Raw genomic sequence first — 15539 nt, 5'->3', positions numbered from 1 at the left:
CACTTTCTAGATAATGTCCTTTGATATACAAAAGTCTTTAAGTTTGATTAAATTCATTTTATCTGTTTTTTTTACTTTGTTGCTTGTGCTTTTGGTGTAAAATCTGAAAATCCGTTGCCTACTACAAGGTCCTGAAGATATTCTCTAATGTTTTCTTGTAAGAGTTTTATAGTATTAGTTCTTATATTTAGGTCTTTGATCCATTTTAAATTAATTTTTGTATTTGGTGAGAGGTAGGGATCCACATTCATTCTTTAGCATGTGAACTTCTAGTTGTCTCAGCACCATTTGTTGAAGAGGTTATTATTTCTCCATTGAATGGACTTGGCACCCTTGTCAAAAATCAACTAGCCATGAATATGTAGATTTAACTCTGGATTCTCAGTTGTCTCCCATTGGTTTATATGTCTATCATTATGCCAGTTCCACTCTGTTTTATAGTAAGTTTTGAAATGAGGAAGTGTGAGTCCTCCAAGTTTTTTTTTTTTTTTTCCCCAAGATTGTTTTGGGTATTTGGGGCCCCTTGCAATTCCATATGAATTTGAGGGTCACCTTTTCCTTCTTAAAAAAAAGTTGAAATTTTGATAGGGATTGCATTGAATTTGTGGATGACTTTAGGCAAAACTGACATCTTAACAATATTGCTTTTGCATCCATGAACTTGCGTTGTCCTTCCGTTTATTTAGGTCTTCTTTAATTTCAGCAATGTTTTGTAGTTTTCAGTGTACAAGTCTTTCACCTCCTTGGTTAAATTTATTCTTAGGTATTTTATTCTTTTAGATGCTGTTGTAAATGGAATTATTTTCTTGACTTCCTTTTCGGATGGTTCATTACTAGTGACTTCTGTGTATTTATCTTGTATTCTGCAACTTTGCCGAATTCATTTATTAGTTCTGGTAAAAAATTTTCTCTTGGATTCTTTGGTATTTTCTATAATAGGATCATGTCATCTGCAAATTGCGATGATTTTACTTCTACCTTTCCAATTTGGATGCCTTTTATTTCCTTTTCTTTCCTGATTGCTCTCGACAGAACTTCCGGTACAGTGTTGAATAACAGTGGTGACAGTGGCCATCCTTGTCTTGTTCCTGATCTTAGGGGTCTTTCAGTCTTTCACCACTGAGTGTGGTATTTGCTGTGGGTTTTTCATAAATTCCCTTTATTATGTTGAGAAAGTACCCTTCTATTTTAGTTTTCTGAGTGTTTTTTTTAATCATGAAAGGATGTTAGATTTTGTCAAATGCCTTTTCTGTGTCAATTGAGATGGTAATTTTTTTTTTCCTGTTCATTCTATGAATGTGGTATAGTGCATTGATTGATTTTCTTATGTTGAACCATCCTTGCATTCCTGGAATAAATCTCACTTGTATATATATCCTTTGGCATATAATCCTTTTAGTTTATTGTTGGATTTGGTTTGCCAGTATTTTGTTGAGGATTTTGCATTTATATTCATGAGGGATATTTACCTGTAATTTTCTTTTCTTAAGGTATCTTTATCTGGCTTTCGTATTGGGGTAATGCTGTTCTCACAGAATGAGTTAGGGAGTAATCCTTCCTCTTTATTTTTTGGAAGAGTTTGAGAAGGATTGGTGTTAAACCTTCTCTAAATGTTTGGTAGAATTCAGCAGCGACACCATCCCGACCTGGATTTTTCTTTGTTGGGAGCTTTTTAATTACTGATTCAATCTCTTTACTTGTTATTGGTCTGTTCAGATTTTCTGTTTCATCTTGCATTGCATTAGGTAATTTGTATGTTTCTAAGAATCTGTCTGTTTCATCAAAGTTTTCTAATTTGTTGGCATATAATTGTACATATAATCCTTTTTATTTCTGTTAGGTCTGTAGGAATGTCCCCACTTTCATTCCTGATTTTAGTTATTGTGTCATCTCTCACTTTCTTTATCAGTCTTGCTAAGGGCTTATCAGTTTTATGATCTTTTTAAAAAAACTGACTTTTGGTTTTGTTGATTCTCTTGTTTTTCTATTCTCTATTTCGTTTCTTTCTGCTGTAATCTTTACTATTTGCTTCCTTTTTACTGACTTTGTGTTTAGTGTGCTCTTTGTGTTCTATTCCTTTTTACTGACTTTGTGTTTAGTGTGCTCTTCGTGTTCTATTTCTTTTTCAGGTGTGAAGTTAAGTTATTTGGTTTTTATCATCTTTTTAATGTAGGCATGTAGAGCCACACTATTCCTTCTGAGCACTGCCTTTGCATTATCCCATAAGTTTTGGTATGCTGTGTTTTTCTTTTCATTCATCTCAAGATATTTCCTAATTTTCCTTGGGATTTCTCCTTTGACCCGCTGGTTGTTCAATAGTGCATTGTTTAATTTCCACATATTTGTAAATTTTTCAGTTTTTCTTCTATTCTTGATTTCTATCTTTATTCCATTGTGGTACTATAAGATACTTTGTATGATTTCAGTGTTTTTAAATTTAAACTTTGATTTATGTCCTAACATATGATCTGTCCTGGAAAATGTTTCATGTGCACTCAAGAAGAATTTGTATTGTGCTGTTGTTGGATATTCTGTATATGTCCATTAGGTCTGCATAGTTATTAGTGTTGTTCAAATCCTCTGTTCCTTATTTATCTTCTGTTAAGATGTTCTATCAATTATTGAAAGTGGTGTTTTGAAGTCTCCAACTATTCTTTTAGAACTGTCTATATCTCCCTTCAATTCATCAATTTTTTTTCATATATTTTAGGGCTGTTTTGTGAGGAGCATATATGTTTATAATCATTATATTTTCTTGTTGGATTGAACCTTTTATCAATATATAATATCCTTCTTTGTTTCTTGTAATCTTTTTTGACTTATTGTCATGCTTTCTGACAATAATATAACCACCTTGGCTGTCTTTTGGTTATGTTTGAGTACAATATCTTTTCCACCCCTTTATTCTAACCTCTTTGTGTCTTTATAGCTAAAGCAAGTCTTTTATAGACAGCACATAGATGGAACATGCTTTTTCATCCCGTCTGCCAATCTTTGCCCTTTATTAGGGGATTTTAATCCATTTAGTTATTTTCTTATTGGTTACCTTTCTAATTATAGTGAACATTTTAATCTAATACAAATCTAGCTCAATTACTGCTAACCTAGTTGATGTAGTATACAGACTCTGTACTCCTATATATTGCCTTCCCTCTCCTTTTGTATTTTCACTGTCTCAGATTATCTTTATACATTGTATGTCCATAATAGATTTTAAATTATATTTTACACCACATTTACCTATTGTGCCAGTTAGGGTGTGTTGTGTCCCCCAAAATGCCATTGTCTTTGATGTAATCTTCTGTGGGCGGTCATGCCAGTGTTGATTAGATTGTAATTCTTTGAGTGTTTTCTTGGAGATGAGCCCTGCCCAGCCATGGGTGATGACTCTGATTGGATGATTTCCATTCAGGGTGGGTCTAAATTAAATCACTGGAGCCATATAAATGAGCTGACATACAGAAGGAACTCAGTGTAGCTGAGAGTGACATTTTGAAGAGGAGCTGCAGCCAAGAGGGACACTTTGGGGAATGCACAGAAGCTGAGAGAGTAGCTGCAGATGAGAGACAGTTTGAAGATGGCCGTTAAAAGCAGACTGTTACCATGGAGAAGCTGGGAGAGGATGGGAATGGGAGCAGCTAAGAGTGACATTTTTGAGGAACTGCAGCCTAGAGAGGAATGTCCTGGGAGAAAGCCATTTTGAAACCAGAATTTTGGAGCAGACGCCAGCCATGTGCCTTCCCAGCTAACAGAGGTTTTCCGGACACTGTTGGCCATCTTCCAGTGAAGGTACCAGATTGTTGATGCATTACCTTGGACATTTTATGGCCTTATGACTGTAACTGTGTAAGCAAATAAAACCACCCTTATAAAAGCCAATCCATTTCTGTTGTTTTGCATTCCAGCAGCATTGGCAAGCTAGAACACCTATTAAGTAGTATGGGGATGGGGTGGGGGTGGAAACCAAAATATGATAATACAGGATTTTGTATTTACCTATGTAGTTAACCTTTACCAATGATCCTTGTTTCTTTTTATGGCTTCAAGTTACTTTCTAGTGTTAACTTTTATTTGAGCCTGAAGGAATCCCTCTAGCATTTCTTGTAGGGAAGGTCTTCTGGTAATGAACTCTTCTAACTTTTGTTTATCTGTAAATTAATTTCTCCTTCATATTTGAAAGATAATTTTGCTGGATATAGAATTCTTGGTTGACAGTTTTTAAAAAAATTTTAAGGACTTTGTTCTGGTTTGCTAATGCTGCTATTATGCAAAATACCAGAAATGGATTGGCTTTTATAAAGGGGGTTTATTTGGTTACAAATTTACAGTCTGAAGGCCATGAAAATGTCCAAATTAAGGCATCAACTACTATACCTCCACTGAAGGAAGGCCAGTGGCGACCGGTAAATCTGTTAGCTGGGCAGGCATGTGACTGCTTGCTCCCAGGTTGTGTTTCAAAATGGCATTCTTCAAAATGTTAGCATCAGCTTTCAATGACTGTCTTCAAAATGTATCTCTAAGCTGCAGCACTCTGAGATCCTTCTGTTTGTGAGCTTTTATAGGGCTCTGGTGATTAAATCAGGACCCAAGCTGAATGGACGGGGCCACACGTCCATGGAAACAATCCCATCAACAGGTCACACCCTAATCAAAGGTGTTACTAGTCACATCTCTGTGGAAACAATCAGAACGTTCCAGCCCAATCAACACTAATATGTCTGCCCCCACAAAATTGCATTAAAGAATATGGCTTTTTCTGGGGGGGGGGGAGCATAATATATACAAACCAGCACAGACTTTAAATATACCATTCCACTATCTTCTGCCTTCCATGTTCTGATGATCTTACTGGGGATCCCTCGCATGTGACAAGTTGTCTCTCTCTTGCTGCTTTCAAAATCTCTGTCTTTGGATTTTGACAGTTTCGCTATAGTGTGTCTTGGTATAGCTCTCTTAGAATCTGTCCTGCTTGGAGTTTGTTGAGTTCTTGAATGCATATATTCATGTCTTTCATCAGATTTGGGAAGTTTTCAGCCATTATTTCTGCAAATACTTCTTCTATCCCTTTTTTTTCTTTTCCTTCTGGGACTCTCATGATATGTATGTTGGTATTCTTGATGGTTTCTCACAGGTCTCATGCTCTGTTCATTTTTTTTTTTTTTCATTATTTTTTCTTTCTATTCCTCACACTGGATAATTTCAATTGTGTTGTCTTCAAGTTCTCTGATTCATGTTTCTGCCTGTTCAAATTTGCATTTGAATCTGACTAACAAGTTATTCATTTCAATTACTGTACTTTGTGGCTCCAGTATTTCTGTTTGGTTCCTTTTTATAATTTCTATCTCTTTGTTCACATGTTTTCCTAATTTTCTTTAGTTCTTTGTACATGGATTCCTTTAGCTCACTGAACATATTTAAGGCAGTTGAGTTAAAGTATTTGACTAATAGTTCCAATATATGACTTTCCTCAGGGATGTTTTTTGCCAAATTCTTTTTTTTCCCTGTGAATAGGCCATAATTTCTTGTTTCTTTTTGTGTTTTTGTAATTTTGTTGTTGTTGTTGTTGAGAACTGGGGACAGTCTGCATATTACTATGAGATACATTCTGAGTTATTACTCTCTTTCTCTCACTCCTCTGGGATTGCTAGTGTTTTTTTTGTTGTTGTTGTTGAATAATGGAGCTGTCAATTTATGACTTTTCCAAACTATTTTTGTTCCCAGATTGGGAATTCCCAGAGAAAAGAGAAAGGAAAAAAAAGAAGGTAGTATCTTTTTAAGACTCCTCTGCTGCTTTTGCCTGAGAAATGTTGAAACAGTGGCCCCCCTCAGAGCCGGCCCCTGTAGTGATCTGAAGTAGCTGATCAAAAGCAGGGATCAGACCATATACCCTATACCCTCGCATTTTGGAGAACTAGGCCCTTAAAGCTCATCTTGGCACCAGCAAACTGCACAAGGAACCTGGGCTGTAGTCCGCATTGTTGCCTGCCATGGATTTGGGGGGTGGAGGCTGGTATCTGCTTGCAGGAAAGATGAAATTCACTGATATTTACTTCAGTTTACCTGCCTCTTCCTCCAGCTCTTTCTTAGATGCTGCCCAGAGTTCCACTGGACTCCAGAGTTTCAAAATAGTTGATTCAGACAGTTCCTGCAAGTTCATTAGTTGTTTTGGTAGATGAACTGATTCCTGGAGCTCCCTACTTCACCATCTTCCCATAATCCACCCCTTTCCACATTGATTCTTGTTCTCTGCCAGTCAGTTCTTCACATTGAGGGTGGAGTGATCTTTTTAAAAAGAAATCTGATAACTTTATTTCCTCTGATTAAAATTTATCAATAGCTTTCCATTGTTCTTAGAATAGTGCCCAAAATCTTGAACATGGCTTAGAAGACCCTGCATTTTTTTTTCAGTTTCAACACATATCACTCCTAGCTTTGCTGTTAAGCCATACTGGTTTTCTTCAGTTTCTCAAATATGCCAGGCTCAGACCTGCCTTAAAACCATTATACATGGTGTTCCCTTGGCCTTATTATCTCTCCTCCTTCTTACTTAGTTGTGGTTTCCTTCCTTAGGGAAGCTTGCTTTGACATCATCATCCCACCAACCACATTGGTGCCCTATTATATGTTTTCATAACACCCTCTACTTTTCCTTTGCAGTGTTTATCACAGTCTGTGTTTATGTTTGTTTGTGTGCTATTTGATGTCTCATTCACTAGGTGAGAAGCTTTTTGAAGGGAGAGATGTTTGTTTCACTAGCCCCCAATGCTTATCAAAGCCTGATATGTTTCTTCCAGGGTCATCTTTATAAATTGCTTGGAAATTTTGTGATCACTAGTCAATCTAGCACTGTGCAGTTGCTTGCTTGCATGTTTACCCACATTCTGTACCATATTTACCACTAATAGGGTACTGTCAGCTTATATGGCTAACTGGCTCCTTTTTGGACTTATACCTTTGAGGATAGACTGGTCTGGGAAGTCCATAAATTCTTTCATAAGGAATTGTTTTTCTGTGTTCTACAAGCTGAGTTAGGCCTTTCTAAGCTCTATGAGAGGAGATCCACAAATATGGAATCTTATGCCTTTAATACCCAACAGGCAAATGTTTCATTTTCATTAACCTTGAAAGCATTCTGAAACATCTATTAAGGATGAAATTATATTGGAATGTGGTCAATAGGAAACCAAATGCTAACCCTAATCAGCTTACTTTCTTTTCAGACTGTAGTGACATTTTCTTCTGAGAAACATGATTTTGGAAATCATGACCTTAGATCCTTTTCTTAAAATGGAAAATAACCTTAGAAACAACAGAGGCTGGCTACCAGTACTGATCTTGGTCATTATCAGTTCCCTGTTAAAATCAGTGTAACATATCTTAATGTGTCTATCTGCTACGAATAAGGTATGTAAAAATTGCTTAGATGTCAGACTCTAACTTGATATTTGAAGTGTATGTCATCTGTGTACACATTATATACCAGATGACTTGCATGTTAGATTTGGAATTAGTTCTGCTGTATCCTAATTGATAGAATATGTTAACTAGGAAGGTTTCTTTTCTGGATCAAGAAAGAAATTGCCTGCCCAAACTGATTTAGAATCAGAGCTGAACAGTGATAACTGTCCATGGAATACATCTATTTCTGTGGGTTTCACTCACAGCATTAGAATCACCTTGGAGAGCTTTAAAAATCCCAATACCTGGATATACCCCAGACCAATTAAGTCAGGATCTCTGTGAATGGGACGCAGACATTATTATTTTTGAAGCTTTCTAGGGTGATTCCAATGTGTAACCAAGGTTGAGAACCACTCAATCTGGCAGGAATTTCTACTTACACATTCAGTAAAGGAGTCACTCATTCACCACTTATCTGAATTATTGTAGTGAATATTTTAGACTTTCCATGTAAATCTTTCTTGAATCTAGCTGTACTCTTTTAACTGGAAAGGTGCCGTTATGGATGGCATGAGGATACCATGGATTGTATTGAGCTATGTACCAGTTATTGGGAAGCCCTTTCATATATGATCACATTTAATCCTTACGATAACCCTATGATGTGTAGTTAGTCTTCACTCCATTTTTACAAGTAAGGAAATAGGCTTAGAGTTGTAAAGTGACTTACCCAAGGTTTGAGTCTAATGCTCATCCTTTTTAACTCTACTTCTTCCCCTTCTAAGGTGCCTGAGCACCTAGACTATTAACAGCAGTTCAAGCCAACTACTTTTTATGATAGGCTTGTCCATAGCCACGTCCAGCAAACAGGATCCTGGTTGAAAGCACCCCCTGGGAAGGCAAAGGCCTGTCAGAGTTGGTGCAGTAAAATCTCTAGCCCCACACAGAGACAGACCACATGGAAATTATGGAGTTTCAATCCTTATCTAGACGTTTTTTAAAAAACTGGCTTACAGTAGATCCTAATGTAAATAATTGGGCTCGACTATAGTCACATAGTCACCCATGGTATTGGGTACTGCATTGAAATCATAGAAATTGAAATACTATTGATGATAGGAGAGTTTTTTTTCTCTTAACTTTATAGTCCTTTGATGGTCTCTTAGTGCTTTATAGATTCTGAAACTTCTTTCCTGGACCCGGTAAGTCTCATTTACTTTAATCACTATGGGTTCCAGAAGATGACCTTGGATTGATAGAATTATTTCTAGCAGGAGGCCCAGGCAAGTAGTGTGAGTCAATAAATGAGTGATGTGGGGGAGGTGAAAGACAGTGAGGAGTGATGGGGATTGTGAGTTCCTGTGCCAGCTGCAGGGGTAGTAAAGGGTCGGCTCCTGTCTACTATTGCCATGAGTTGTCAAATCTTCTAGTTTTTCTAAAGAACCTAGAAATCTATGTTTTTAGGTGAAATTTCCCAATTTTGGGGTGAAATCTCTCACCTAAAACTTGTGCTGAATTCAGCTGAGGGTCACCAGTTTATTCCCTGTGCTTTTGAATCTATCTTGAATGGTAGATTCTGTTCTTTGCTAAGCAGTTTACCCTTACTTACTTATTCAAGTATAATTCCCTTAGGATGGACTCATGTTTAACTTGTTTTCCAAAAGAGCAAGGTTTTCCCTTCTTAAATTGTAGACCCATTGGTCGCTGGAAACATCCTTTGAAACTATGCCAGCTTTCCTCTCACTGAATTGCAATCCCAGATTTTGAATCAAATTTTGAGAAGCAAACAGGTGTTTGGCATAGTTATTTTATTTATATTTTGAATTGGCTGTAGAACATCATCTTGCCAATGATTGTAATGCAGCAGTTTTATAAAGCTAGTTGACTTATAATTTCCTCTTATTAGTACTAGGTGTCTACAAATATTGAGCTTTTTACTGAAGCACTTTTCTGTGAGGGAGTATTTCCTTTAAACGTATGGTTAAACATGATGTGATTCTTTATTTTGGTTCATTTTGAATTAATCCCCTTCCATTTATAAACTCTTCTTTGTATTTTAGGCATATAGTTGGAAAGAGAGGGGACACCAGGAAGAAACTAGAAATGGAGACCAAAACTTCTATTAGCATTCCTAAGCCTGGACACGAAGGAGAAATTGGTGAGACTCAGTATACTACATTTGCAATTATTTTTGCATGTGTATGGAATAATGTAACCCAGCTGAGATGTTTAGTGACTATGTTCTTTACAGGGTTCTGTAGCTCTTGACCTTTTTATGATATATCTGTATTAGTCTCCCAAATGAGAAAAGATGCAGTTATACAATCTTATCTTGATTACCTGGGCTTTAATTTTATATATTACCATGCACTGATGGAATCAAGCTTCCAGATATTGTGTATTAGGAGATTCCTATTAGGCTTTAGTAGCTTGAAATGAAGTTTGTGAATTGTTTCATGTTGGAATTAAGAAAAGCAACGAGATCAGCGAATTTGAAAGAAAGTTTATCCCTTTCTATAAGTGTTCTCTTAAGATTTTTACCCTTTCATTGGAGACCAGGAAGGAAATTATAACAGTAATGATTAAAATAACGTGCCCTGATTCAAATAACTGTTCAGGTGAGAAAAAATAATTTGGCAGTATAAATCAAGTCAGAAAAGTATTGATTAAAATAATATGCCCTGATTCAAATAACTGCTCAGGTGAGAAAAAATAGTTTGGCAATATAAATCAAGTCAGATGTATTAACATCATTGTGAATCAATGGTGGATTCTTCTGTTATAATAAAATTGCCTTAAGTGAGGAGCACTGTAGGGACAAAACATTTAAAAACTCATTTTAAAACTATAGGAGACTTTCAAAGTCGGGGAGTGCAGCAGTCTCCAATAATTAATTTTCCATAAACACCTATAGATTGTATTAAGTTTTAGCAGAAAAAGCTCACAAGTTCTATTCTCATTTTGTGCTCTGTAAGAACAGCCTCCTTGACAGATAAGTAGCAATTGACTTTAGAATAGTACTGTCCAAAAGTACTTTCTGTGATGGAAGGAATGTTCTTCACCTGTGCTGTCCAGGAGCCACTAGCCACAATTGGGTATGATTATTTGAAATATAGCTAGTGTGACCGAAGAACTGAATTTTACATTTTATTTAATTTTGATTAATTTAACTTTTAATTTAAATACCTACTGTGGCTAGTGGCTCCTGTATTGGATATTGCAGTACTAAAGTTTTCCCTGGCTCCTTGGTAAAGTCAGCAAACTCTAGCATAAGAACATTAACATCATTTTTGAAGGACTTTTATTAAAATAAATATTCATTCATTAAAATTAGAAATACAAAACTTAGATTTTTCTTTAAGCCTTTACGTTCAAGTTACAAATACTGAAGTAATTTTATAATAACATTAAAGCTTATTTCTTTATCTAGTTTATTCCAATTATAAAATTAATACATGATTAAAAAAATGAAACTTGCAGAAATTGTATATAAGGCATAAAGGGGAGTCTCTTTTAATCTCAACCCCAGATATAATCACTATTAACATTTCTTTGTATCCATATACTAACATATGTAATAATTTTTATTGCAGTATACATTTTAACTTGGAATAAACATGGAGACCATATCCATTTTAAGGCACTGAGTCCTTCCAGAACTTATCCAGAAAAGGGTAGGCAGGTTGTAAAGATTGCATTTTGACTTAGAAAGCCCAAATATTTCAGTGTGGAAAAAACTAGTGTGTCTAATTGTTAAAAATTAAGAATTTAGTGGAACTAATTTCATTGAAAAGTAAGGGGATAGATTGGTTTATTGGTCTTGTAGGCAAGTAAAGTTTATAGAAAAATCAAATTTATTGATTACAGTAAAATTGAGTTGTGGTGCAAAATTAAGACTATAGTTGCATAGGTACGGTTTTTGCTGTTGTCTATTCATTTTCTTTTGTCTCTCATAATTTAGAGAAACCAGAAAAGGAAATGATTAGTAGACAATAATAGATCCTTGTCCTCTAGATAAAGATCTAATCTAGTATGTTCTGAAGTCTCAGGCAATGGGGTATCAGGAGAAGTTTTCAAAATTGTAATATTGCAGTTAGGGAATTGGTTTTGAAAAGTTTAACATAAATGCCTTTATTTATTTTCTTCCTTATAGTCCTTAGAGTCATTGCATATAAATTCTGGTCCTCTCAGGTATTTGTAGTTGTAAAACATCTCTAACCTCAGTTATATTTGCTCTTCAGTCATTGTTTTGATCAGTTTCGAATCTTTCCTGGAAATCATTCTCTCTGAGCACTTTTCAAGTGTTCTTTTCAGGATTCTGTGTTACAAAAATGAAAACATCTCACTAGCCTATTCTCTACTAGACCACATTCTTAATGAAAACTAACAGATTTGACATTTTGTACCAGACTTTTACATAACATAGCATAAACATGGGTTTTAAGCTTTTAAAAAAATTTTCCCTTTCCCTTTTAGTTTGTCACCAGATTTGTTGTCTGGCAGAGATGATTATGGTTTTTCCTTTCCTTTAATTTTGTCCGGGTTTGCCTTTGAACTTTCCTTTATCCTTATCTCTCTAGCATAATACTTGAGGGCCTGCTGGGGACATTTCCCTTCACTGGGCATTTGAGTTTTGGGAGTCTCAAAGTATTTTATCTAATTATATATATAATGCCATTAAAAAATAATCTCTACTTTTCCTTCTTTTTTTTACATTTCGTGGTTGTTACTTATGTCAGGTTTTACTTAGGCAAACAGTTCTCAGACTTCTTAATACATTCATTTTAATTTACTTAAAAAATTTCTGCCTTGTTTCTCTACACCAAAATGGGTATAATATTTTCATTCTTATCAAGGGAAAGTGAGAAATATAAAGGTGGTTCTTACAGAAGATGTCAAGTGCTTTCGTAGAAATTATTAGGACAAATAAATGGAATTGGGTTTTTTAATTCCATAATGACATAACTGCCTAGAAGGAACAGGCTTTGTGGCCTTCAAAGCACAAAGCACACTTCACTATTACAGTTAGTACTTCAGTATTTTGTAACATATTCAGAAGTCTGCCCTTTACTTTTTTATAAGTAGTCTGTTGAAATGCCAGTTTTGTTAATAGTTCATATATCTTCTTTACCTTTTCTTAGTTTCTCTTTTGAACCAAGCCCTGCCAGTTCTGGAACCTGGAGGGTTCAATCTCTACTTAAACAGAGATTGTACAGTCTCCAAACGATTTTGTTTCTTTGCCTACAGGGGCCTATGCTTAGTGGCTCTTCCCTCTCTGCTTTCATTTTTTATGCATAAAGACACAGCTCAGTTCAAAGAAGACCACATTATACCAAACCACAGAAATTTGAAATCTATACTGTAATATAGATATGGATAAACATTTTCACTTAACTTTAACTTTCTGTTTTTATACATATAGGATAGGACTGTATTGCAGTAGATGATGCTTTGCTCTTTTACTGTAGTAAATCACTAATAATTAATTTATGCCGCAGTATTTTTTAAATTGAAATAAAGTTCACGAGATAAAATTTACCTTTTTTTAGCCTTAATTAGTTTTTTATTATTATTTGAAATTCTATTCAGTGTATCATTCTTACATATTTTTTATTTTGATAAAATACATACGACATAAAATTAGCCAGTGTAACCATATTAAACTGCTCAATTCAGTGGTAGTGCTTACGTTCACAGTGTTGTGTAACCATCACTACTATCTAGCTCCAGAACATTTTTATCACCTTAAAAGGAAACCCTGTACCCATGAGAAATCACTCCCCATTTCTTTCCACCACCCTCAGACCCTGATAACCACTAACCTGCTTTCTGTCTCTATGGAGTTACCTATTCTGGATATTTCATTTAAATGGAATCATACAATTTGTGGCCTTTTTTGTCTGGTTTCTTTCACTTAGCATATTGTTTTCAAGATTCGTTTATGTTGTAGTATGTATCAATATGTCATTCCTTTTTACTGCTGAATAATATTCTATTGTATATATTACATTTTATTTATCTTTTCATCAGTTGATGGATATTTGGGTTGTTTCCATCTTTTGGCTATTATGAATAGTGCTGCTATGAACATTTGTGTACAAGTTTTTATTTAAATCTGTTTTCATTTCTTTTGGGTTTCTGCCCAGGAGTGAAATCGCTGAATTATATGGTAATTCCACTTTTAACTTTTTGAGGAACTGCAGAACACTTTTCTGCAGTGGCTGTGCCGTTTTACATTCCCGCTAGCGGTGTATGAGGGGTTGCTTTGTGGTTTTTGAACTCATTTTTCTACTTCAGCAGCTGGTCCTAAGGATATTTTCTTTTTCAACCTCATTGTGCTTAGGTTGAATTCATTAGCATCATTTTACCCTTGGTACTGTCTCAGGTTCAGATTTCTGTACGTGAACAGGACTGTTTTAGCTCCCCAGAGATGACAGAATCAAGAGGTCAACCATCTTAAAAGCATTTGGTGGTCCTCGACCACATTAACCCTTTTATCTTTGTTTGCAGTAATCACTGGTCAGCATCGGAGTGGTGTCATTTCAGCTCGAACTCGAATTGATGTCCTTTTGCACACTTTTAGAAGGAAGCAGCCCTTCACTCACTTCCTTTCCTTTTTCCTCAATGAAGCTGAAATTCAGGAACGATTTCTGAAGTTCCAGGAGGAAGTACTACAGAAGTGCTCCATGGTAAGTGGCAAGTAAAATAAAACAAAACGAAAGTTTACCAAAAAAAGTAGAATATAAAGAAGAGTACAAAAATGGTTAATAATTCAAACGGTGGAAAGGTACAAACCTCTTCCCTTACCAAAAACAGTAACTGTTTCTGATGGTTTCTTAAAATTCTGAACTGAAAAAAATATATAGGCATATCAGCACCTATGTCTCTAATATATTACAGAAATATTTTTAAAAATTTCAAGACACAAAAAGATCATCCTACTATACACACTGTTGTGCACCTTGCTAGTAGCGGTGTTAACATGATACCTGGTCTTAGATCTTCTGCCTTTGGCAGTCATGGTTCATTTGGGGTTAGTAATTAAAAGACAGATTTGCGTGTTGAGTTGTCATAGTTATGTAACAGCGAAATGCTGTTACCAGGAAAATAGCAGATAATCCAGATTAGAACATAAGTTTTAGAACTCTTTTTGTATACCCTTTTAGGTGATTAAAAAATGTTTACTGATTTTTAAAAATTTATGAAAACAATATATTTATATTAAATATATTTCCATTTATTATGGAAACTTTAGAAAATGTAGTAAATTGTTGCTGATATCAGTAGCTTGTTCCTTATTTTTGCTGGGTTGTATTCCGTTATATCAATGCACCACAGCTTGTTTATCCATTCATCCGCTGAAGGACATTTCAGTTGTTTCTAGTTTTGGGTGACTATGAATAGAATTGCTATAGGCATTTGTGTACAGGGTTGTGTTTTTTGTTTACTTTTATTTTGAAATACTTTCAAACTTATAGGACAGTTACAAAAATAGTACAGACCCCTTAGAGAGAACTCATGTATACTACTAATCCCCCCAATACTCAGATCCACCAATTTTAACATTTTTTCACATTTGCCATTTCTTCCTCCCTTCCTCTTTCCCTCTCCTTTCCTTCCTTCCTTCCTTCCTTCTATCCATCCATCCATGCATCCATCCATCTGTTCTGGTTTGCTAGTGCTGCCGTTTGCAAAACACCACAGATGGATTGGCTTTTTTTTTTTTTTTTTTAATTCAATTTTATTGAGATATATTCACATACCATACAGTCATCCACAATGTACATCAGTTGTTCACAGCACCATTATATAGTTGTGCGTTCATCACTAGAATCAATTTTTGAAAATTTTCATTACCACAGACAAAAAAGAATAAGAATTAAAGTTAAAGTAAAAAAGAACACCCAAAACATCCCACAATCCCCATCCCTCTCTATTATTCATTTACTTTTTGTCCTCATTTTTCTGTTCATCTGTCCATACACTGTGTAAAGGGAGTGGGAGCCACAAAGTTTTCACAATCACACAGTCACACTATATAGTGTAAGCTATGGAGTTATCCAATCATCTTTTTTTTTTTTTTTTTTTTTTTAATCTTCATTTTATTGAGTTATATTCACATACCACGCAGTCATACA

General features: G+C 35.2%; 1 protein-coding gene across 9 annotated transcripts in view; it reads left to right on the top strand.

Annotated features, from left to right (window-relative positions):
- ASCC1 (activating signal cointegrator 1 complex subunit 1) overlaps positions 1-15539 on the top strand; it is a 147117-nt gene that overhangs the window by 7159 nt on the left and 124419 nt on the right. For all 9 annotated transcript variants that reach the window (XM_037804236.1, XM_037804241.1, XM_037804240.1 and 6 more), the window contains exons 4-5: positions 9462-9559; positions 13912-14090. In XM_037804236.1, coding sequence (XP_037660164.1) covers positions 9462-9559; positions 13912-14090 — 277 coding nt within the window. The remainder of the gene's footprint in view (positions 1-9461; positions 9560-13911; positions 14091-15539) is intronic.

Source organism: Choloepus didactylus, chromosome 15 (genome assembly GCF_015220235.1).
Source record: "Choloepus didactylus isolate mChoDid1 chromosome 15, mChoDid1.pri, whole genome shotgun sequence".
In the NCBI taxonomy this organism is placed as follows: domain Eukaryota; kingdom Metazoa; phylum Chordata; class Mammalia; order Pilosa; family Megalonychidae; genus Choloepus; species Choloepus didactylus.
The sequence above is the reverse complement of the archived record's forward strand: the minus strand, read 5'-3'. Positions and strand labels throughout refer to the sequence as shown.